Source organism: Scatophagus argus, chromosome 3 (assembly GCF_020382885.2).
Source record: "Scatophagus argus isolate fScaArg1 chromosome 3, fScaArg1.pri, whole genome shotgun sequence".
NCBI classification, from domain to species: Eukaryota; Metazoa; Chordata; class Actinopteri; family Scatophagidae; genus Scatophagus; species Scatophagus argus.
In genome coordinates, this window is record NC_058495.1 from 22906457 (window position 1) to 22932664 (window position 26208).

The 26208-nt window shown below is 40.8% G+C and overlaps 1 protein-coding gene across 3 annotated transcripts in view; it reads left to right on the forward strand.

Moving 5' to 3' along the window:
- cntn4 (contactin 4) overlaps window positions 1-26208 on the forward strand; it is a 137638-nt gene that overhangs the window by 103935 nt on the left and 7495 nt on the right. For all 3 annotated transcript variants that reach the window (XM_046384797.1, XM_046384799.1, XM_046384798.1), the window contains 5 exons: window positions 13677-13804; window positions 21978-22153; window positions 24020-24140; window positions 24642-24800; window positions 25689-25838. In XM_046384797.1, the coding sequence (XP_046240753.1) occupies window positions 13677-13804; window positions 21978-22153; window positions 24020-24140; window positions 24642-24800; window positions 25689-25838 (734 nt within the window). The remainder of the gene's footprint in view (window positions 1-13676; window positions 13805-21977; window positions 22154-24019; window positions 24141-24641; window positions 24801-25688; window positions 25839-26208) is intronic.

Sequence of the window (26208 nt, forward strand, 5' to 3'; positions counted from 1 at the left end):
CCAATGGGTGGGGTGGGGTGTGTGTGTGTGTGTGTTTGTGTGTGTGTGTGGGGGGGGTCCTTATCTACTCCAGACAACCCTGCAGGGACAAGGTTTAGATGACATCAGCTGGAACAAAGCAGCTGAGAGCGCAAAGCAGAGCAGGTCCTGCTGATGAGTGCGTAAGTGGGCCGTGTCAGCCATGGAGAGCAGCCTAGAAAACATGCCATTTCAATATGTCACTAGAAAGAAATAAAGTTTGCTGGGCCGCTCACAGCAGACACGATCGACTGTCCTCTCATGAGCTGCCGCAGGATGTGCTGACGTCCTGATGTTGCTTCCTCTGGCATTAAACACCATCTTTTAAAGACCTTGGGTGTTTCTCTCCATCGACTTTGGTAGTCAGGCAAATATTTGTGCAGTATCTTCCAGTCCTTTGTAGAAGGTGTTTACCCGTGGGGGGAGGAATTAAAGGGCTTTTGGGTGCGGTTGGGACAAATCCCCTCACTTTTGTTTTCAGGAGCTAAGATGCAGCAGCATTTCCAGAGCTGCACAGCAGATACATGTCGCCTTGCTATATGTTCTCTTGCAAAAGATGGATGGTAATAATGCTTCATCAAAAAGGAAAAAAAAACAAAATGAAAATGAATACTTTCTTAAATGACATATCAGCATCGGCCTAACATAAACATTTCTGCTAATGTAACAGGTCTGTGAGATGACAGTTAAATTTATTTAAACTTATTTTGCATGTTTGCATTTGCCAGTGGGCACCTCCTCTCCTGCTAGCTGAGTGACAGTCAGAAGTTCATCACGTCCCAGGTTTCCATGGCAATTCCTATATGTAAGCACACTCCAAAAGGTCATACATCTACAATAAGTTTGAGATAAGGCAACGTGATGCAAATGTTTTATGCAAAAATGTATTTTCTTTCATTGCACTATATGATTTCTTTTTTCTAAGTTATGCCTCATACCTCTCAAAAAGGTATTTAGACTGTAGAAAAACTATGAACACTGTTGGTGGCTTCCTGGGGAAGCAGAATGTGGTCCTTTATGGGTATTATAATTGCTGAGGGGAAATGATCCTCCAAGAGCAAAATGCACCTGGCAAAACGCTGCCCTTTCAAAATGATAGCTGGGCTCCTGTTGTCTCCATTAGTGCACAACAAAGATTACATTATATAAAAAAAATGTGTTTGATGTATCAAAATGTGTATTTAAAATCACAAATATTAACAGGTAATCTAAAGTAATTGCTGAGTAGTAATGTAATGACATCCGTTAAAGGATTCCTCATTCAAAAATAAGTCATTATCATTCACTGAGCTCTGGACAGAGCCAACTGATGACATAAGCGTTGGTGACATTCAGAAACTTAATTTCGGAGTCCAAGATTCCACAGATTTTATTATCTTTAAAATCAAAACCATTTTCCATCTGCTTAAAGTAATCAGTAATACACTGAGGAGTCTCTTCTTCCAGAGACAGTCTGCCCTGATGATCTCTGTGATTTGAATGGGAGAAGAAATTGTTTTGTGATCCCTCTCTAGGCCCTGAAATGGTACTGATAGTTCTATAGAGTAATGTAATGGTTTATGCGGCACTTTATATATTCTGCAGACTGGAGCCTCATTGTGTTTTTATGTCCTTCTGTGGGCAATTTTGAAAAGGTGAGAGTACTTTTCTGTTTCAAACATCCTCTGTTTCTCCAATGATTTCAAGCCAGAGACTTAATATGGTTGCACACCTGCTGGAATTGCAAACTGCGGAAAATTGTGCATTGGTGTTAGCTGTAGCAGTCACTGTGCACTTGGGAGTGTAACCATTTGAGTGACATCTTTGAACAAGGTGAGTACAGGAAGCTTGTTGCCAAGGTAACATCTGTTCAAAGTTTTATCGGCTCCTTCTTACTCAAGATTAGCAGTTTCAGATAACTAGAGACGTTCAGTCCCATGGCACATAGAGACAAACATAAAGGAGGGCTGCTCCCAGAAAGAGAATCTTGAGACTGCATAACATGTCTCCCAAATATTGCCAAATATTTTTTATTAATTTTTCTAATGTAATTTTTTTAATAAAGCACTTCTGTATTCAAATGCACATATGCAAAATACCTTTTCCATTAAACCTCAACTACTATAGGGTGCTGCTATTATGAAAGAAAAATAGTCATTGTGCAGAATGGCATAAATTAGATTATTATATTATTGCATTATAATTACTAGTATCAATCACCTTAAAATTGTACGAAGTGCAGTACTTGAGAACTAAGTTACTTTCCTCTGCTGTTTTTTGTTTACTTTGTGTGCACTCATGGTCCTGTAAGTTCAGTGCTTGGTAGATTGGTACCAATAATGTTCTGGGTGGTTTTAATCACCCACTGCAGAGTCCTTCTGTCCTCCCATCTCGTGCCAATTTGTAATTTTTCGAGTCAGGATGCTTTGTTTTGCTCCTCTGTAAAGGTTCACAGGAGCTTGACACCAGATTTCAGTCTTCCTTAAGTAGTGCAGTCATTTCTGAGTTTTCTTCAGGGTGGAGATGTGTGGTTACCACAACATGGTTTGGGTTAGGTTGACCTCAGATTGAAGGCAATCTTAACCCTAAAATTTGTACTACTCAAGTTTTACTGAAAACTCTGTAAGGATGAATACAATGTGGAAAAAACAGCCATGAGCTGTATATCGTGCTGTTATTCCTTGTTTAACGTGACCAAATGACACCTACATTTGTCATATGGAATATCAGTCTGAAAGTGGCCACATCCCAGTGCCTTGACACACTAATGGACCAGCTGTTTACAAAGTCTGCCCAATTTAAGTTATCTTTGGTAAATTGGCCCGAATGTCAGCCGGCACTTTCTCCAATATATGTTTTTAATCACTTGTCACATATTGAGCTCAGATGTGCACTTTTAATTATGCTTTTTACTTTGGCCAAGCTATTGACACACTCGCTGAAGAGCAAGTGTGACACATGAATCAGTGAAGCATGCAAAATTACTACTGCAGGATGTTCTCTGACTCATGTGGTGCCTCGAGCAATTTGGAAATCATCTGCTAGGTGTGTTTATAGCTTTAAGTGTTGTATATTAGTCCAAGCTCTAAGTGCAAGCTCAATACAACAAGTTTTTGAGTGGCTCATTGAGTTAAAGTGAGAAGATACGGGAGGATATCTGTATGTGGTCTGGATGTTGATTAGTCCATTAGTCTGTGGAGAGAGCAACACTTGCTGTAGCTGGATTGGCCAGATTCCATCTGTAGTCATGACCCTCTGGTATACTGTCCCTTTTGCATATTATATATCCATGCAACATTGGCAGAGGAAATAAGCATGGCTGTCACCTAAATGAAGAGATGTCTCACAGAGTGATCTCCATTTATAGGCCCATCTGCTCTGCCAGACGCACTCCGAAAACAATCAGTGTCAGGAGAACACCAACACTGTGGAAGAGGCACAGCAGCGAACTTTGCATTAATTTACTTATCGCATATCTTGTCTTTCTTCGATGCCTTTGTTCTGTTTCAAGGAGATTTTAATGAGAGTCTCATCAAATGTCCCAGGGCTTGATTTTATGAAGACTTGGAATTAATAAGCCCTGTATGGAAACAGGTGTATTAATAAAGGTGGTGATTAAATGATCTGTGTTAACCGACAGCGTAGCACTGCTATTCCAGTCTCTCCATTCTTAGCCTGCATGCTGTTATACTTATTAAAAACATTGTTTATCATGTTTAAATGTCACTTCACATTTCTCCTCATCAGACCTCTAATTTCCTCATTTGCTTGTAATTGAACATCTGCTTGTGAAGTGGAGTTCTGACTCTCCGTGGAGGTTAGTAGTGTGCCAGGCCTGAATACTGAAAGCTTATGTATCCAGAAAGACTTATCTCATTACTTTGCCTTGAGGAAAGGTTTAGTACCTGACAAGGCTCCTGTTGACAGCAGACTGGTGCTTTTCATTTTGTCTTTGCCTACACCCCTCCACCCATGGCTATAGTTTAAGAAAGCAACGTGAAGGAGTGCATTCCCCCTTGCCTGAGAATGGGAGCAAACTGAGGATTAGTGCTTTGCTGATCCTGGCAGCTGCAGACAACATACAATACTGTTCAGAGGTGCCTGCTAGCGAACACATCCAGATAGCAGATTATCTGTTTTATTTATCCACACGTCTCAGAGTTAGAGCTGCTCCAGAGGCAGAAATGATCTAATTGGTTGTTTTGAACCTCAGTCCATTTCTTTTGGAAGGAAGGTCAGGTGAATGCTTAGGTTGATTAGTGATCAAAGTAATAAATTTATTAGAATTATACTATAGTTTCAGTATTTTCTTCAAATCATTCACGATCATGGCCATGATATTGGAAGGTCAGCAATTTAGCTTACCTAGAAAGCTCTAGGCAAATATGAATAATTTGAACATGAATGGCATGAATGCTTACTGCATGCTAAGTAGCCCACACAAATGACTGAATATGGCTTGTATTTTATTAAGACTGCAAACTTCGTAGCTTTACTTCTGCCTTGTTGTATCTGAGCTGTGTGTCCAAACCCTGGCTTGGCTGCCTGAGTCACTTCACTGTAGCTGAATATGAATCAGCAGTTTGCTTTGTGGCTCTAAGCAGGGGAGACCGCGCCATGTGTTTGACATGCTGTGATCTTCAGGTAAATTTCGATTAGATGGACGCGTAGTCCATGATTGTCACTTTGCTCATGTCATCCAGCAAAGGTGGATTATAGGCATTTTCCTGTTTAGTGACATATTTATTATTTATTGGATTTCTCTACATGACAAAGCAGTGTGCATGAGGCCGTAGTGAGAGTGATATTGCATACACAAAGAGCTTGGAGGCTGTCTTTTTGTCTAGCTTTTGAAAAACAAAATGAGGAAAAAATAACGAATGCATTATGTGTACCTGCTCCAGTGTAATCTGCAAACTTTAGCTAATCCAACTAACTAGTTTAGTAGTCTACGGTTGCTTAGTATCATAAATCTTATCACTTTTAAGGTCACAAAGCAATTTATGCTACATAAGTTTTGTGGGGTTTGAGAAGAGCCCTGAAAATAAGCATTCACTTACATGTTTCCTCATGTTTCCTTACAAACTATAAAGCCTAACTGGCTGTACAATACAATACTATATAAGAACAATGCTTTTACTTCATTTCATGGTCATCTACATGGATCATCGGATGATGCTGTTAGCTACAACATGTAAAATCTGGTAGCAATGTAACCTGCCCACCTCTGATGCCTCTTTGACTTCTGATCGGGCTGATATAGCCTGTGTTGAAGGACACTTCTCTGATAGACAGACTGTACATGTGCCTTTATTTGCCAGTTATCATCACAGACATTAACTGATTTGTTTATTGTACTGATTGTATTCATCAAAATGTTAGGTGGATCATTTTATTTCCAGCATTATGGCCATTCATCCTACATGCCACTGCATCGCTCACAGACAGCGCGTATCCTTTCAATCATTAAGACTTTAGATCATGTAGTCACATGTATTTTCAATTATTTATCAGTCTAACTGTACATTTGCTATATTAGCATTTTCTGTTTCCTTCTCTGGTTTGGGGGGTTGATTGTAAAACACACTTCTGCAAATAATCTGTTGCTAACTGACTAAACTCAAATAAATCTCAGACCGGAGATAAAGTCTATTCTGCGATGGTTGCTGAGATTAGGTCAGAACCCTCTTTTCCTGTCTGCATCCCATGTACTGCTCATTGGGATTATTTTTATCCCAAAGACTGTGGCTGATATCATTTTTCAAAGTGAGAATACGCCAGCGCAGCATGAGTAATCCATCTTAGTTCCTCTGACAATATGCTGTGGAACATGTGTGTGCTCTTTATTCCTGAAGGGATACCTCAGCACACAAGAAGAGATGAATATCTCTGGAAGGGGAATATACCAGGAGAGCAATTTGTGATTAAAGGAATCCTCTGGAAGTACATACACAAACCTCTCAGCTGCCCAGGCAGATAAAGCCCCTCTCCTCGCAATGCAATTACCAACACAATCACATCATGTTCCACAGGCGGGAATTAAGGTGCTCTCACTCAGCCTGCTTCATTAAGACACCTTCCTGTAAAAAATGCACACTTTTACACCACATTTATTCTGAGAGGGTTCATTTGCACTGAGGTCCTTAGACAGTAGAGAGTGTATGTGTGTGTGTGTGGGAGAGAAAGAGTTGGTGAGAAAAAAAAGTGTCCTGTTATTTTTTTCATTACAGGCATTGATAACATGTTAACGATATCTTCATGACCTGGGGACATCATGTGATCCTGAGCACTTTTTCTCTCGATTGTTGAAGTGAGACCAGATAACAAAATGTGTTACACATTTAATTTCGTTCTTCTCAGCATTATGAAAATTGAGGCTTAACATTTCTTGTTATTAGAAAATAAATCTAGCAACCAATTCCTGGAGTGGAACATCCAATATTGAAATTATCTAACAAACTGCAACTGTTGCTGTTAGTGTTATAATGCAGTGCACAATACACAACTCCTGTTGAATCATTCAAAAAAGTAATTTGAAAAAAGAAAGAAAGAATAAAATAAAATTTGTCTTGAGCTGTTGAGGCAGAATGGAAGAACTTCACATTTCCCTGCTTACATCATGGTAATACACACTAGAGCAGTAGCAGTAGTGTGCATTTCACAGAGTAACAGATTAATATTTGCATCGCAGACCAGCACCCCTGACCGTATTTTTATAAAGCAGCAATATTGCCAAAGAAGCTTCAATGCTAGCATCTGCCCTGGAGACACATGTCAATACACAGTGAACCAAAGGGAAGGTCACTTCAAGTATTGCCAGTAACTTACTCCACTACTCCACATAGCCAAAAAGAAAAGGAAAACACAGCATATTATCCTGCGTGCAGATACAGAGTGTGCCTTTGGTAAGGCTTAGAGGATGAATGCTTATTTTGTGTCAGTCATTCTTAATCATTTGCTCTGTCTTGAAGCAAGACCTCCCTCCCTGCAATAGTCGTCGCAAAGACACTTGTTATATTCCGGTTGTGTTTGATTGAGGCCTCCAAAAGATCCCCTGACAGACAAGCATTTTCCAGCCGATGGACGGCAACCGTCTGCACGGCACAGTGCTTTCATACAGCTCGAAGACTGGTGGAATAAACTGTAACTTCTGACACTGAGGGAGTGGCTATCGGACTTTTTTCATCATATGATCAGGCTGAGCACTGACTCACTGACATATTTAAATCACAAATTTCTCCATCCTACCAAGTGCCAGGGAAGCTCAGGGAAGATGGCACCTGTCCCGTAACATTAAAGATGCTCCAACAGTTAAAGCCAAAAGTCAGCTAGATTTGACACAGTCGTTGCTTAGTCTGCAACACGATGGTCATGGCGGTGTTAAGGTGTTACTGTAATTTATTTAGTTTCACTTTTGGACCCCAGTGGTCATTGCCTGCAGCTTCCTGTCTGCATACTTGTGGAAAACAACAGTGAACAGTGATTAATAGTGCTTTTGCTATTCTTGGGGATCGGGCTTAATAATTAAATAGCCTTTTTCTTTCTGGATTAAAGAGATGAGAAACCAGACAAGCAACACAGTAGGTAGGTTTAATGTGGGACAGCTGTCAAGGTTCGTCCGCTGTGCCACATGTTAAGTCAAAAGCACACAGAAAGATAATGGGAATGTCACCCCTTGTATTCACAGAGGTGAGTATGAGCAGAGGTAAGATGTCAGTTAAAGCAGCAGAATTATCTTCGGTATAGTTACGTTTGGTTATGTTTGGTTTGGTTCACTCGGTCTTGGCTTTTATATTCAGCTGGGCAGAGCTTTACAAATCATCTCAGCATTAATCAGCTTCTCCTATCATAGAGCCATGTGGAAATGCTCTGACCATTTGCTGCATCTTGTGATCTATGTGGCAAGATGAGAGTCAATGGGACAGGCCTGAGTACAGGAAAGATCAATATTAATTACACCTATATTGGAAAATTGTCAGAATTAAATTTCCAGGTGGCCATTTACTTTGTTGAATGAAAAAAGAAGAAGAAGAACAACAAAAATCTAGAATGAACCTACTTTGTGGTGTCTAATTGACCATTAACCTTGATGTTGACAACACAAGAAAAGAGAATTTGTTTAGTCATGATGCGGCATAAAGCAGACACCTGAGAAGTTCTGCCACAGTTGCATCGCACTCGGCAGGTTTTAGCGTCCTGGGTCTTCGCTGTACAGCTGGGCTTGATTTATGCCGCTGACAAGGCCGTTTCTCTCCAGCACAGTGCACTGTGGGGAACCTTGGAGAGACAGCCTTTCAATTTATCTCAGGCAGCCCCTCCCTTCCCTGTGCTCTTCAGGGTTTTTTAAAGAAGTCAAGAGCATAGATCAACACCTGAAGTTCGGTCCCACCCCTTCTCCCAGCTGAGAGGATATGGTGACCTCGCCTCTTTCTCCGCACGCTCGCCGCATTACTGCCTCTTGCCTCCGGCACTGTTAACAACACTGACGTGTTGTTTGATACAATTATGATTAGAAACATCACCTGCAGGTAGGTCGATGATGGTCAGTGTGGGTCGGAAATAGTAACACAAACACGCCTCACCTTATCTGGGAGCTTACTGCTGCTGGCAAACACAATATCAAACACATCCCCTGCAGTTCTTTTTTCACACTTGCTTTTTCCGTTTAGTTGACTGGTATTTGGAAGTGAATCGGTGCTGCAGTGGTGAGTTGAGCAAGCTGTGTGCATACTGAGGCAATAATTTCTGTGTATAGAAGGCCTGAGCCGAGACTAATTATATGGTGAAATCAGTGTAAGCTTGTGATGATCTCTCTTCCTGTGGTCTCATGGCTGAGTAATTTCACTGATAGAATCTTAACCTCTATTTTTACAAGCCTGTTTTATTTACCCTGTTAATTAAGTAGAGATGGATACAGGCCTCCACCCTGCAGTCATTCTTCCAATCAGCCATGGCATCTCTGAGTCACTAAGTATTCATGAACGGTCCTGTTTGAAAATCTCAAATCAGATTCTAATCTGTGATTAGTCTTATTGTTTGTGTGTTGAATTTTTATGAGTGCCCCCCTATTCTTCGACAGCATTAGTGTGCTTATGCAGAAAGCGAGCTAACATGATTTCACTGTTTGAGGTTCCCGCTGCTGCCATTAGAAACTCACTCCGCATTCCTGGCCCACACTCAGTTCAAAGCCGCTGCTCTCAACACACAATTTTCCTGCCGTTTTTTGTGACTCATTATTTGGATTGTGACAGTTTCCTCTCACAATGTAGAATTTATCAAACAGATCAAAGACAAATATGTCTCAATGAAACATCAAAACAAGGCTTTCAAGTGCCTTTTTTGATTATGAGGAAGCAGTGTCTGCATCTGTTAACAAAATCTCAAAGAGAATGCAAGGAAATAACAAAAAACAGGCTTTTACTTTGCACCAGGCTCTTTGCTGCGATTTCCACTTCACAGTGCTCATGATAGCTGCTCTGTGACTGATGTTATTTGTCTCTTTCATCTTGTCACAGAGCATGGAGGATCAACACTGTACAGCCCCTGTCCTCGGAGGCTTGATCTTGCCCAAAATACACACCTGTGTTTTTTGGGATTACACGAGTGCATTTGGCCATCTCGCCTTGTTCAAAATAATCGCCTCCTCTTAGGAGAATTATTGCTGTGTCCATTAAACCTGTGTGAGGCAGGGATGAAAGGAGTGGCACTTGTGTTCATCTCACATGTGAATTATTGATACCTGGCCCTCTGCCGGCTTCTCTCGGGATGTAGGTGGGAAATGTCTCCTCACATAATGGGCACATCACGCAGACATGTTGTCTGGGCCATGGGAGAGAGTGGGGAAGGCAGGAGCAAAACTGAAACGTGTTAATAGTAAGCCTCCATCTCTTATTCACCACTGCTGTTCCTTGGCTGACTTCTGCTGTATGTGACCTCATCTGCCTTTTCTTCCATTAGTTTCAGACTAAAATACAGAACACTTTTGTAGACTGCTGGTGTGTTCTTTTTTCTGTAATATCGGGCAAAGGAATGTGCCCTCCCAGTCTTCAAAAAGCTTGAAAAAAGGTAGGCGATCCAGTGAATGGAACAGTCTTGGCACTACAGGAGGGCTCCTGAGGATTTAACTCTCTGTAAGAGCCATTGCAACCATGCAATACCACTTGCTCACTCTCCACAGAGCCTCCTCTTACAAGATACATGGTGCACAAGTCACATGATAGCTATTTTCTCCCTGGGGATAAGGGGATTGTGGATATACAGAGCCCAATGCACAAATGCAGGTATTTAGTTATGTTGAGGCATTGCTGTGAGCCTGTGCTGGTTCAGTTCAATTGGGTCAGAGCTTGTTCGAGTTAAAACAGTGTGTTTCACCATTTGTTTTCTCTCTGACTGATTGCAAAAAGGCCACTAGGTCCCTGGTAATCAGTGGCAAGCCGTGGTCCTGGACCATGGGCAGGACAATGGGACCACACTTGGCACTAAACAATCAAGCAAAGCAATAAAAAATAATAGCTTGAGCCTGAAATCACATGGAAATTCAGTACATTAAAGGTTTCTTTGCAAAACGTGAAAAGGTCATTCTGGAAAATCAAGCACACAGAGTTGGCTGCATGAGTTTAATTCATTTGATTATGAAGTGTGAAAACAGACACAACAAGCAGATTATATTGACTTATTTGATTATTTTCAGCTGGACTGAAAGTAAAATGTTTAGAATATTCACACATTTCAAGATGGATCCAGTCCTGACCCAGTGTTTTTTGTGTTTTGCGGATGTTTGACATACTTGTCCATTTAAACGTAGAGTTAATCTGCCTGCTGTAAGTAATGACAGCAACATCATCCAAATATGTTACATGTGAATAGACACCATCTCTTTGCAGGCTATGCTTTTGCACTGGCCTTAATTAAGCCAGTTCATATTCATGGCAGTAAAACTTTGTTTGCAGCATATTTCTTACAACTGTGATTATGAAATGATAAAAATGATAAACCAAATGTGTTTATATCTTGTTGAAATGTGTCACCACTGCATGCTGGTTATAAGGAAATGGATGCCAAGTTTATCCATTTCATGCTGACTTATGCATCTGAATACTGCAACTGCCAACATAAATTCAAATAGAACAAAAACCAGGACACGACAATGAACAAAATCAGAGTTACAGATCTGACTATATAAATTTCCACAGACTGACAAACCTCACAATGAAACCAGCTCAGTTAACCACCAAGAAGCGGTCAACAAAAACATTCTGCTTCATTATGGCAGGTGACCTTCCTGGATACCTGAATTGAGAGTCCAGAGGTGCATATTTGGTAAAAACTTGCAGTAATGCAGAACTTTTACCTTTAGTTCGCCATTTACTTTAGATAACAAGAGTCATCAGACATACGGCCATATACACAGAGCACCATCATTGTAATGTAATTAATGTATAGCAGTTGTTTTAATTGTGCTTACTCGGCTCATGGTTATGGTCAGTTGTAGGGCCGGGGTGCCATTTAATGGGCCATTTTCTTCAAATTTATCAGCCTCCAGCTTTACTGTCATTAACTGTGAGCCATCCCACACAGCGATATGGCCCTGATGTAACTGATGGCCATTGTTGGCTACTTTGCATTCAGCACTTTTCTCCCAGCCTGATATAAACTAAGAAGCCTCCACTCAGCAGTATCATGTGGTTTTGGAAGTAGATTCTCTTACACTAACTGTATCTGCACTTTCTTATCAGTCCCACCACTTGAAAAAGACCCAATGCAGATGGTGAGGCAGGAGAGGAAAAAAAGAATCACACTGTGTCACACGATTTCAACTGCATTTCAGAAATACATGTAGTTAAAAGTGTAACTGGTGCAAATGAGAGAACACTCACCCAATGACAATGAGAGCTGATGTACTGCGGCTTGTGCCATGTGTCATTTAGACCTCTATTGTGGCTGTGAAAATGCTCTGTGGTTCAGTGGTTAAGCTCAGACTGCATAATGAATTATCTTTAACTGTCAAATAGTTTGAATCAATCAAAAGCTGTAAAAGAATAATTTTATGCTGATTGGAAGGAATGATCCCAATCTAGACAGCTAGCATGCTAATGCACAGGCTCTGTCAAATGCAGTTGTGTAGTTTTTATTTAAATAATGTAGGAACACATTGTTGTAAATAGTACCTTACAGTTAGAGCACTAAATATGGATTATATTAACATGATATCATGTAATGAACACACATGAAAGGTGAAATGTGCATAGTTTGTCTTTGTGGCCACAGGGGGGGCTGTGCAACACACTGTAGATGCAACTCTTGTACAGTGTATATGGCGAACGTGAAACGTTTGTTATTTACACATCCAAAAGACACAGAGCAACTCATTCATTTGGAATTGCATTGACTGTTAAATATTACTTGTAGCTCCACAAAGGTTGATGAGAGCTGTGAGAGTGAACCATAACAAAGCAGTAAACTTGTTGGCTGTTAACCCAAAATAATGTATTGAAAGTCCCCAAACACATTTTGTAAAGTTGAGGGGAATTGCGGGCCTGGTCTTTTTTCCCTGGGCATCAAGTACTGCCTTTTTGGCTTGTCCCTGTGCATCTCATCCACATGCAGACGGTAACTTTGTGTGTCAGAATGAGATGTGCCAGGCTTTAGTACCTCCAAAGCAAACATGTCCACGTCAATATCAGACCATCAGAGCAACTGCACAACGTGATGTAGTTAATAAAGCAAAAAAGTCACAAGAGGGGAGAAAGTCGGATTTGAGTGGAGGTCACACACGCAACTTTCACCCAGGAGGCGTGTGTTGAGGCTTTTTCATTGGCCACAGGCGAGAGTACCTTCCACATCTGCATTAGACACACAAGAGTGTGACTGAGAGTCTGTAGGTGTCAATTCCTGCACCCTCTTTCACATTACACATAATCATGTCACCCACAATGTAAAAGTATTGATTTGTGCAGCTTTAAGTGCATGTTCCTGCACATGTGTGAAATAAGGCACACATGCCTGATAAAGGACTGTTATTAAAAAAATATCATCCCCACCTCTGTAGTTAATTCCTCAGTTTGCCTGAATCTTTTAAATCATCACGGCCATCTAACAGCGCATGATTCTGACTCCTTCGGCTCTGTTCACGGGGGAACAGAGGTGAACAGACCAAGTTACTGGCCACACATCATTTTGCCCCTCTCCCAATCAGCTGACGTTGTTTCATATTTACAGTTTGCAAATTCAGCAAAGCATTTCAGATCATTAAAATTCAGCATGCTTTGATGAGTCCTTCCACCCCTGATTTCCCACAGTACCTTGCTTTCAAGGGCACAATTTCCATTTTTGCTTGTTATTTAGAAAATGTCAGGTTTTGTTAAGGACTTTTGACCTTTTTTTGAAGCACTTGTGGCCATTGTATAAAGGGCATGAAGACACTGTTGTCCTACATATCTTGAAGTCATGTGCTGAATTAATCACTCTGGGAAAAACAATCCTATTTCTCACTTTTGTCATCTGCAAGAAGCAGAACTTAATTAAAGATACTGAAAAAGTTTGTTTTTTGCTGTGTTAGTTACTTATCTTTGCTGCCTTGTCAACCTTATGCCATACAGTTAAAATGTGTGCAATAGAACAGGCTGATGCCACAGCAGTAATATAAATGAAACAAGTTTTTCTGTTTGTTTATCCTACAGGGTCTCCATTCTGAGCAACGGTAACCTTCGGATATGGAATGCAACCAAATCTGATGCAGGTCTCTACACCTGTGTGGCAAGAAACCAGTTTGGTGTGGCAAGCAGCACAGGAAGCATCACAGTTAAAGGTATTTCCTCTTCCCTCTTTACATTTCATCACTGTCTCCTTTGCAGTTCGGACAGCAGGGACCCTGGCCAATAAAGTACAGGACACCTTTTTCAAATGCATGTTTTTCACTCTGACAGCACGTAGAGCTGCTTGATATTTCATTTTGCGTCTTGAAAAACTAGCCTGAAGTATTCAATTTCATAAATAAAACATGGCCAGCATAGAGAAGGAGGACACAGATTCATGAAGCCTCCAACCACTTCACTCTCACCATCTTTTGATAAGTGATGAGGAGCATGGCTTTTTCTCTGTGCTGTCTACCTCCACTCTGTGTTCCTACCTGCGCAACATTCCTGCCTTGAACAGGCTGTGTAGAAGGGTGCAAAAGCTTGTCTGTCTGCAGTGTTGAAAGCATTCAGGTTACTGCATCTGTGTCTCCAGTACTGTTTAAGGATAAAGGCCGAATGTTGTGTTGATCATCTGAGTCAGACGTTGTGTTTCTGGTGCTGTCAGGAAGGGCATTTTCACACCTGTAGAACATTTGCTCTGGCCCGAATCAGTTGATGAGTTTGTTTACTTGGAGCATTTTTCCTTTAGTTCCGTTTCTTTTCAGAGACTAAGAAAACACAAGTGAACCAACAGGAAGAAAAACTGAAATGAGGACAATAGGAGGAGCCCTCCTACACAGAAGTACACCTCGAGCTCCTTCTGTGAATCATAATAACTTTTTCCAGCGAACTGATTGGTCAGTAGATGGTGCCTTTATACATTTTGATCTGTATTATAATACTGGCATCCATGGAAACCTACACTCACTTCACCTCTGTGAATGATCTTCTAACGCATTTCAGTTACAAAACTGAGGATGAAGTTGGTGTCAAATCATCCCCTGGTAAGCAATAAGCTCTACTGAGTAACACCAAATCAATAATGGCCCAGAAATAGCAATGCCAACAAACAAAATTTCAAATTCATCCTGACATATCTGAAAAGAAACTCAGCATTTAGAATTTAGAAAATGAGGACCATGCAGTTCTTTTTGTCATCATCATCATAGCAACAGTACAGTACATTTGATAAGCTGACCAGTCCCCCACATCAGTTACACCTGAACTCCTTTCCACTGAAAAATACTTTGAATTTGACTGAATTGCTCATTAAAAACAAAGTAAAAACTTATATTCAACCAGCCAATTTGGAGAGTTTTAACGTTAGCTCTCCTGCTCTTATTGAGGTTCTCAATCGTATTTGTTTAAAAACTGATTCAGGCAAAAGTTCACGTCTGTTCTTATGAGATCTAAATGCTGCTTTTGACCATACAATAGTAATGAACATGAAAACTTCTCAGTGCTTAAGTGGCTTAAGTCATATCTTTAGAACATAAAGTATTTTGTCTCAATTTGTAATTATGCATCTGAGCAGAGGCTCGACCCTAGGACCTCTTCTGTTTAACATTTACATGTCACCAGGCCACATTATACAAAACAATAATATCATATTAATTATACCTACAAGTCCCAAATTCACAAGAAACTGATTCTCTCAGCATCGGAATGGAACAACTTACTGCGTGTGCTTTTGTTTGTGCTTTTTCCAGCTAAATGCAAACAAAACTCAGGTAACTGAGGTAAACCAAATCAGTAATTAATTACAGAATTAGGCTTTAATAGGCACATTAAATCAGTTAAAAAATCAATCAGAATTCTACCATCTGAAAAACATAGCAAACATCAAAAGAGCTCATGTCCAGGCAGGAGTTAGACATGCTATTTTTAAATGTCCAGCAGGTTAGATTACTATAATGGGTTTCTCTCTTTAGTGTTGCTAGAATCAAGAAAAATGAACACATAACATCAGTTCTCAGGTCTCTGCGCTGTACTCTGCACTGTGTGAGAGAACAGAGATGAAGGTACTATAAATCTCTCAATGGCTTCGGACCAAAACACATCTGTCTTTTATCGTATGAGCCCTCTCAACCTCTCGTGTCACCTGGTAGAAGGCTGCTAACTGTCCCCGTTATGCATACGAAATGTACAGAAGCAGCATTTAGTCTGCTGTGCACCCCAGAGCTGCAGCAAACATAGACAAACATAGACGCAATATTAGACTTGCATCAGCTCTGACCACATTTAAATGCTGGTTAAAAACTTTCAGTCTTTGACTTCAACTGAAGTACTCATCATGGACCAGCTTGCCCTCACATCCCGTATTTATATCTCTGTTCCTGACATTTTAATTTCCTTTACAAATGTTTCTCTTCCTTTAATTTGAATTATAATGAAATTATGTAGTTGTTTTTTTTTCTTTTTTTATGTTTGGAATGCATCACCTAAAGCACTTTGGATTGCTTTTTTTGAAATGTACTTTGTCTTGTCTTCAATGAAAACAAATATGAGCAAGGGGTAAACTGATGTGCATGGAATGACTTTATTCAGTGCACACTGCTGCTTTCCTGTCCACAGAGGCTGGCATTCTCACCTCCTCTAGTCTCTGGGATTTTCTGACATATTCAGTGAACTGTACTGTCACTTTGACCACCCTCTCGCAGAGGTCGCTCAGTTCATTTGTGTTACTGTTATTGTGTAGATTTAGAGAATTACTGATCTTGAGTTTACTTGCCTTAGGGAGAAAATATCATCCCTCCTATTTTAAAAGACTTGGTTAGATTTACATGTGCATATTTAAACAGGATCTTCACAAATCTTTCAGACCGATCAGACAGCTGCCATCGCAGTTCATCAGTTTCACTACAAGCAGTATATTCTGAGATGTTAAGGCGAACCACAAGGTTGTGCGCGGAAGATTCACTCAGAATGTTTATTCACCTATCTAAGAGAGCATGCAGTTCAGTACAACCACATGTAAACAAGCAGCACACAAGATTGTTTGCCTGTGTTGGTGTTGAAGAGCCCTTTCACCTGCGAAGGCAATGAATCGTACAAGTAAAAAAGAAAAAGAAAAAACTAATGTACCAGTGCCAAAATGCTCCCATTTCCCCACAATATATGATGAGAACCGCCGTATGTTTTCCACCACTGAAGTTAAATCGTTAGTCTGTCTCTGAGACAGAGCTTCTCCTTCTTCTTCTGTGGTTTATTATTTTTGCTCAAAGGTTTCTTTTTTTCTTTCTTCTACAAGTTGGCAATCTGTAAAATCATTTTAAATTCAATGGCACAGCAGTCTGCTAAAATATCAGATGGAAGCTTTTTCCTCTCCTATATTTCAAACAGTTTCTACAGAAATGTGAATTCATTTTTAGTGTTTGAATGCTTTGAAAAACATTGATTAATGTCAATATATCAGTGACGATAAGACAGCAAGAGGAATTTCCTGCACCATATCTATACAGTAATTCCCTTTTTACTGGAAGACACATCACATAATATCATAATGGAATTTTTAAAAACTCTAGACCAGCTCTTTCTTCTGTAAATCCTCTATCAAGGCATGTTTCCTTTTTTCTGTTGAATTATAAAAGACAGCTTTCATGTATTATGAATGATTGGGGATGTGGGGTGGGGGGGACTTAGAGTGCACCTTGCTGCAGATTTATGCTGATGCCTCACTCTGCCTCCCATTGACGAATCTGCCTTTCTACAAAAATAATCAGTAACCTTTTCATGATTGAAGTGAAGAAATTAACAGTGTAAAATGTCAGTGCATTTGTTTTTTGTTTTTTTTTGGTTTTTTACACAATAGTTTTAATTGCTGTGAAATTTTAAGCACATAGCTCGACTTCAAGGCATAATGAAAAGCACAGGATTGCACTCTGCCAGTGATACGCTACACTCTCAGGTTACCCATATATCACACACTGTGAAATGAAAATGGTAGAGAACCCCCAAGCCAATCAGTGCGCATGGACGTAGGGGTGGGTGACTGTGAGGGGGGGGTGAAACCTGCCACGCTCACTGTAGGTTCAGGTTGATGGCCTATATGTGATTTTCCAATCAAGCTGCAAAGAAATACACGGCGTGTATGTCTTCTCAGCATAAATAGACGGCGCCTTTATCCACTTATTATTCCTGTGAAAGGGAATATGGGTTTTATTTGACACCCTCCCTCCCTCGCCTGCCTTCCATCATCATATGTTAAAGCTGTTTTCTGCAGCTCATGTACAAATGTTCCTGTATATGATCTCGTCCCTTTGTGTCACAGTCAATATTGTTTGCAAAATGGGACGGGGTAATTTACGTGCGCTATTTCATTGAGGATTGGAAACCTGTTTAGTGGGGGGGAATTTGTGTTGCAGGAGCAGCCCTTATGGGAGATGACAGTAGTTTATTCAAATTGACTTTGGTGAAATGAATGCTGAAAAATACCTGTCAAAAAGCATTTGGCATCTCCTGCTGTGAATAAGCCACCTAGCAAACAGCGGAGGAGCAGTCACAACAGATGAGCCATGTTAATGTCCCCATTATTCCAATCCTGGGGGGGGATATTAAAAGATTAATTGTACTTGATTATAGGTGTGCTCTCTGAATTTTGATTACACTGGAGAGGAGCTGTTGCAATTAGAGTTGCCTGCGATCATTACAGATGGTCAGCGAACTCAAAACTTCAGATGTATTCACTTCTGTTTGCCTCTGCAGACCCAAAAAGTAGTTCATCTTTCCAGCTGTGTGCTCTGGTTGTGTGTGGAAAGTGAAAACTTTGATTGTTTTATCAAGTTCTTTGTGAACAGGATGAACAAGTTTACATTCGTGGCTTTAAATGAAATGTCTCAAAACTTTTTAGTGGATTGTTATGAAGTTTATTACTGACATTTTTGCGCTACCATGAAATCAACACTGTATGTCATCAGTTGTCTATGCAGCTCACTTGTCATTGTATTTGTCTTTTTTTTTGGCTTGTGGAAGTATAAGTCAAAAAGACAAATCATCTGAACAATTTACCTGCTGCTCTTATGCCGCACTGAACGGAAGAAATGGGCGGGAAGACATTCCAGTTTCATACACAACTCAGGGATGCATTTTCCTGAGCAAACCTTTCTGTTCATGTTGACTGCCAGCAACTATGTGAAACAAATGTGACATGTGACTCCTGACAGCCATATAGAAAAATAATGAGCAGCCATCTGTCAGTGATCACCAGCAGGTTTCTACAGATGTGCCACAGCACAGCCTACAAAGAAAGTGTGCAGTGAATTTTGTGCCTGGTGAAAGATGTACACAAGATTTTCCTGCAATTGAAGTCTGTCCTTGAGAGACCTTTTGATGTGTCTTTTGGAAAATGAGTGCGTGGGAGGAGCTGGTGCTGTGCTGATGAAAAGCAAGAAGTGGTCAGCACATTTTTTTGTAGCAAAACGTCCTGAGAGATAACCAAGGGGATTGAAATGCCTCTAGTTCAGCAAGATGGAAAGCAATGCATAATGTCATTTTACATTCAAATACATGATATGTACCTGAGCATGACATGCACCATGAGATTTTTTGCAGCCTTTTAGTAAAGGCTTTTGAACTGACCATGAAAAGCCTTTTTCCTTAAAAGTTTGTGTTAGTCTTGAACCCATGTGTCTCTGGATCATTGGCGTGAATCTCAGTTTGAAGGTCTTAAAGGGTGATGGTGAGGCTTTACTTCAGTAAATTTGTTTTCAAAGTCCCCGCAACACGTGGCCCATGGCTCTTTGCTACTGTCCTTATGGCATTATTCTAGCTCACATCACTCACGTGAAAAACTATAGTGTGTGTTTATAGCTCCAGACCATCAAAGCTGGGAGGTATTCGCCTCAGAGGAGGGAGTGGAGGCGTATTGTTCATGATGGCTGCTGTTTGTGGGAAGACTGGTGAAACTGGCCATGTGAGCCGTGTCAGCACGCCTTAGAGAGGAGCACGGACTCATTTGGTAACCGGTAGCTCACCCTGCTTTCTGCTCCACCATATGTTATTGTTGCACTGCTTCTTTGAGTGCTCCCATTACGATTCAGTGTCAGTAAGTCATCTGCTTGGTTCCCACATCTTTTCTCTTGAAATGTGGTACAGTGATTGTGCTGTGTGTCATTGTTGTTTAAGGTTAGTAATCTAACTTGGTGGTCCATCCGTCTAATCTGTCTGTTTTTCTATCTATATGAAATTCTGTTCAAAATGGGACCCAAACTGCTGAAAACATTTCCTCAAAGTCTACGGAACACAAAAATTATGACTTTTAAATGGTTAGTCTTTTTTTTTTTCTTTTCTTTTATTCACAAAGAGAGAAGTTAGTGCGTTTAAAAGTTTCAATCCTCAATGTTCCAGCTGCCAGTCAATGGCAACATTTAGTGTGTTTGTAAGCTTCTTCAAATAATTATCCTGAATTACAAAACAGACAGTAGAGCACAAGTGGAGTTTATTGGCTGTCTAATCTTTATCTGTTGGAGAATCTCACCTTGAACACTTACACTCTGAAAATCTTCTGTATCCCAAAGTGAAACACGTCCACAGTGCTTTGACCCACTTCAGCAGCACTTCCTGAGGTGCCACCCAGTCTGTCTGAGCATGTAAACACGTTGTCTGTCTTGTCTCTGACTGACCCCACTAAGTGAGTGGGTTACTATCCTCTCGTTTACGGTGGCAGTAGGTAACAAGGCATTATACAAGATAGAAATCAATCAAATTATGCTCAAGAGCCCAGTGTGTGGTTGTGTAACCAACCTTGGTCCATAATCTGTCACAAATGATGACAGAGGAGGGTAATAAGGGAACATATTCCCACCATCGTCGTTGCAGTCAGTCCCTTGAGGTGTTGAGAGACCAGACAGCATACGGCACGTTAGAAAAAAATATAAGAAAGGAAATAAATGTTCATATGATGTGTCCATAGTGCAGAGACAGAGGAGGAAATATCTTTGACTTTAAGTATTTCCTTCTTGAGCCTTTTGTTTTCTCCTCTTTCCTTCTCCTCATGTTATTCACGGAAACTGATATGAAAACCGCTGCAAAACAGCCCTGACACTTTTTTTTCTTTTGCGTGTGTATGTTTCTGAGTTCATTAATAAGGCTGTCACTGCACTCTGACTAATATATATATTTTAATAAGATTACCCAATCGTTTTTGGCCTGGCCTTCATCAGTGTGTCCAAGTATGTCTTGGAAATTCTGGCCATATTTTACATATTTCACAAGTTTTACTTTGCCTAGAATGGAACAGGGCGAAGTCACAGTGACTGGTGATTTCATTTACCAGTGACATCACTACCTGGCATCCTCACATAAGGATTATATTCCCCTATGTCTTTCATACTATTTAATTTTTTTTTTAAGTTTTTCTTTTCTCTTCCCACACTCATTCAAGGTGTGGCCGGCCTTTAGAAACAGAGCAGGCAGAATAGACTCAAACCCTTGAATATTTTCACTGCACCTCCATTTCCAGACACACTTTCATTGTGTAAATGACAAAATCTACCAGCTGATAGTGTTTTGGCGTGATATCAGAAAACGACTTGATAAATCACATGGGGAGTGTGTGTGTGTGTGTTGGTGAGTGAAGAGAAGGGAGCAAATACAATAAAGGTATCAAATTCACTGTGGATGAAGACTGCACTGCCGGCACTTTCTACATGAATCTATGCCTGTCCAGGGATCATTTGCCATGGTTAATTTAGTCTGTGTGCTCAGAGTGGCAATTGCAACCAAGTAATCACAGCACCCCCAAGAGGGAGACAAGTGTTGTACACTCACAGCACAAAGCCTCTGCCTCTCATCTTGCTTCTCTCATGTCTTTCCGCCTTCCTCCTCCGCTACTCACACACAAGTGCAGATGGGGGATGCTTGCCTTATTCCCTCGTGATACCTTTGTAATGTACTGCAGGCTTGAAAAGAGAGTAGTGACAACTGGAAGAAGTGCTCGCTGCTGTTTACTGTTTAGCAGTGCGTTTTGGGAAATTTGGGACGATCGGAGGGAGTTCTCTGTCCCAAAGGCTGAGCTGGCAGTGACACATGGAAGCTTCTCAGGATGCACGACAGACACGTCTCTGAGTCCCCACAGAGACGAGCTCAGGCCAAAACTAATACCAGTTATTGTAGCTGTGCGCCCTAGTTTTCTGTGTGCTCTGTCCCATATATCCTTCTATTAACTGAGTCTGACATATCCATAAGGATGATGGAGGGGCTTGGCTTTCTGCTGCGCCACTTCCTTTGCTGCATTAAAATGCCTGGACATGGGGGGCTGAACAATGTGCTTGACCAAACGTATGCGGATGTGAATTTGTGTTTCAGAGCCAACCATCATAACCACCCAGCCAACCACACTGGATGTCACCGTGGGGGAGAGTGTGGTCCTGCCCTGTCAAGTGAGCCATGACCCATCTCTGGAGCTCAAATTCACCTGGTTCTTCAACGAGCAGCTCATCCACTTTGGGAGTCACGGTGGATTTTTTGAAAAAGTGGGAGGCGTAAGTCCATAATCCTTCAAGGTTTCTTTAAATCTTTTAGGACATCAGGCTTCTGATTTTTAAACAAGCTGTCACGTTCAGGGAACTGCAAAGATGGATTTTGTATTTAGAAACAATTCAGGATGTGCATCATGTAATGTAGAAGACAGTGACAGACTTCCAAAGGCATTTTATTTTCCAACCAGCGGCAACAGCAAGTGTAGTTGTGGAGAATCAATACATTCACAGGCTTTCTTTTGCACAAATGCTCTCAGCACCTTCCTGTGAAAAGTGTGACACAAAGAGGTACGCCCAAGAGGATTAACAAAAGAAAAAATAAAATGCAAATCATATAAATAAATTATTCTAAAAATACTGTACTTTTTTATCGGAAAAATGACAAAAGAAATCCATTCTGTACCCACACCTGTAGTTATGGAGAAACAAAACATTCACAATAATATTTACAATAAAATATAGCAAAAGTGCAGTGAAAGACTAGAGAGAATGTGCACCAACCCCTGAAAAGTCACAACACAAAGAGGAAGTAAAGTCATTGGAAGTGCGGCGAGTGCTCTTCATAAAATAAGCCGCTCATTGTTTTTTGGCTCTCAACATTTCCCTTTATGAAAAGTGGTCTATGCGTAACATGAAGCATGAAACATATACTTATTTTTACACTGTCAATGAATCAACACTTACAAACATCAGGGAACATGATAGCAGAAACGCTAACCTGTGTCGTTCAAAATGAAGGTCTGTGCTTCAGTCCATATAGACATCTTCCACTTCATCTTCTACTACAGATGCACATGAAGCAGGTGATTAGAAATCAAGATGCCACAATGTCAGAATACCTTATTCAGTAAATGAGTCTTTTTAACTTGTTTTCCAGATGACACATTGAATAATTAAGAAACAAACCTTAATTGGGTGTGTTGAAGAATGCTAATTTTGTTGGTGCCACTTTGCTCTACACAAAAGAAATTGATTTATTGTTCAACCCCTTCAGAGATTTCACCGAGTAAAGGTCAAGAGGTAATTCTGAAGATTCATTGGTACATCAATATTAAACTTCTCTCTTCTTTTAGCTGGGTCATAATAAATTCAGCCGCAGTGCAGAGGGAATGTTTGTATCAAGTGTATTATTTATGGCCAGAAAATTGCTGCCTGTGGTTTATTCTAAAATGAAATTTACATACACATCCTGCAACCACCCTCACTCAGCCACTGTATACTTTAAAAGGTTTGCTGCTAGCATCTCTGCATATGACACACTGGTCAGAAACTGCAGGCATTAGGAGAAAAAATACAGCACTGAGTTAGGTGCTTCTTGTACAATTATACTTTCTATACGTTATTGCTGTACATTGGTACTTACATTCATCAAGCTACCAGTCACTCTACACGATTCTTACTGCCTTGATATTACAGAACCTGCACTGCTCTACTCCGATGTAATGATAATGCAGGCAATTAGAGATGGAATAAAAGGCTCCCTTAAAGGACTAACAATTTAGACTAGCCATTAGGCTGTTCCTTATAACTGAAACTGCTGCATACCACAATTAAAATCAAGCTATTTGAACAAGTACATTTCTGTACTTGGAGTGATGAAAGAAAAGCATGTGTGCTCAGAAGAGAGAAGGATTTCTGTGCCTTTTATAGAATATGGAAAGAAAGGCTGCATGAGGAATTATGGATTTATGATTCAAGATACACATACATGAGAATGAGCTTTCTGTTCAGCTGGTTTTGTTCCCATATGGCTTGGAAGTCAGTATTGTTCCTGAATTACAATAGCTGGAGGCTTACCACATTTGCTTATGGAACTCTGTGTGCTTGTGTGTGTGTGTGTGTGTGTGTCTGTGTGTGTGTGAATGACAGCAGCATTCGGCAGGAGACATTATGATTCGAAATATCCAGCTGAGGCATGCAGGGAAGTACACGTGTGCCGTACAAACTAAGGTGGACAGCATTTCCATTGCTGTTGACTTGGTTGTCAGGGGTAAGTCCAATCACTAAATGTTAAGTCTGTCTTTGCTTTCACTGAGGATCAGCATGCTTGAATTCAAAATGAGTTCTGACCACATCCTTCAGCTTACCAGTGTTGAAGGTTTCAAGAACATTTAAATAATTCATCGTTCATCTGCTGCAGAAGGAGGAAGGAGTTTGTTCGTAATTATTTGCTTCTAATGTTTACTGGGACTAATTGTGCCTCACTCATGAAGAAATAAAGAGATAGAGTGAAAAGAGACGCAAACAGAAAATTCTCTCCTCAAGGTTTAAAGGAAATTTACTGTGTAATTAGTCCAAATAGTTCCCAAAGGTTTAGCAGTGAATTGACATCGCTACGGTTGCCGCAGGTGCTAAAACCACCGCGACTTTCTCTGCCATCTTTCCATCTCTTCCTGATTTACATTTCCTCCCCTTCCCTCATTCTCCCCTTTCCTCCATCTGTCTCTCTATCCTTCTCTCCCCTTTACTGCTTGGCTATGCCATCTATCAGGTCCCCCGGGGCCTCCCACCAGCATCCATGTAGAAGAAATCACTGATACCACAGCTTCTCTGTCCTGGAGGCCTGGTCCTGATAATCACAGTCCAATTACAGCATACACCATCCAGGCCAGGACACCATTTTCCCTCGGGTGGCAGGCTGTCACCACAGGTAAGCTGTCTCCAACCAGCCGTGGCCTCCTCCAATCACATGGAGGAGGAGCCGCTCCTCTTACTGCCTCGCCTGTGAGATTATTGGAGATGTAATTTTTACCCCAGCACCAAATGGTACGCAATCGTAGCATGACCATTGACCGCCATTTTATCTGACTCGTGGGAGTCCTGAAACATGAGTCCCATCCTGATGATGAAGCTTGTTGCCAAAGCTGTAATTTGATAGTGTAGTTAAGTGAGAGCACTGGTGTAATTTTTCCCCACATCCTCTTTAATGGGGCCTTTAGCATTCACGCATGACTGGTATAATGTGCATTTATCCCACACTGTATACCTTGTTCTATTGATATTTTTGTGAATTAAGGATACTTTGATGTAAGATAGTTTTACTGGCCTCATTGATTTAGCACATCAGGGTCATATATTTGAAAATAACTACGTTATGACCTTGCAGGAAGACAGAGCTCCTCTGTCAACAGAGTAAATTGACTTTTTGTCATTTCTTGTTAAAACCATCTTTTGTTTTTTCTATATTTTGTGCATTGCTGTAATGCTTTGCTTTGAATCCAGCAACATACAGCCTGTGACTTATCACATGCCTTACTGAAGAGTTAAATCTACAAATTAGCAACTTGATAATCAGCTCATAACTTGACATGTGAATTTTGGTTTTCCTGTATTGTTTTCTTGTTTTTGAGTTTATGCATTATGTGTCCTTGTGAGGGATTACACCTGTCCTGTGTACCTGTGGTGAAGTCCTACCAGGCCTGTCAGCCCGGAGGACAGTCTGCTGCTGATGCTAAGCTGACAAACACACATAGAAAACACACACACACACACATATAAACTTTCTTGATACTAAAGCTGGCACTGTGTTTTATGCCAGTTCCTGAGGTGGTGGGGGGCCACCAGCTGACAGCTACAGTAATAGACCTGAGCCCTTGGGTGGAGTATGAGTTTCGAGTCCTGGCAAGCAACACCATCGGGACCGGCGAGCCCAGCAAGCCATCTAAACAAGCAAGGACAAAGGGGACCTGTATGTACTGCATGAGCAGAAAAAAAGTGTCCATGCCTCTCTCAGAAATGTCTTTTTGTTTGTTGTTCCCTTTCAAGACATGTCTCTTTGTCATATATGAAGATATAACCAGGAGATGGTTTACTTGACCTGTAATAAAGAATGGAAATAATGGAAAAACAGCTGTCGAACAACACAAAATCCCCCAGCAACACAGCAACAGCACCTGTAAATTCCTCAACATTCCTCAACTTGAACAAGTTCTGAACTATTTCTAGCACATAAAACCTCCCAGTAAAAACACAGCTTGTTGGTTTTATCCCTTTGTTCTTGTACTGATGACACAACCCAACCTAGCGAGTTAATTCGTGGGCATCAGAGGTGCTGGCAG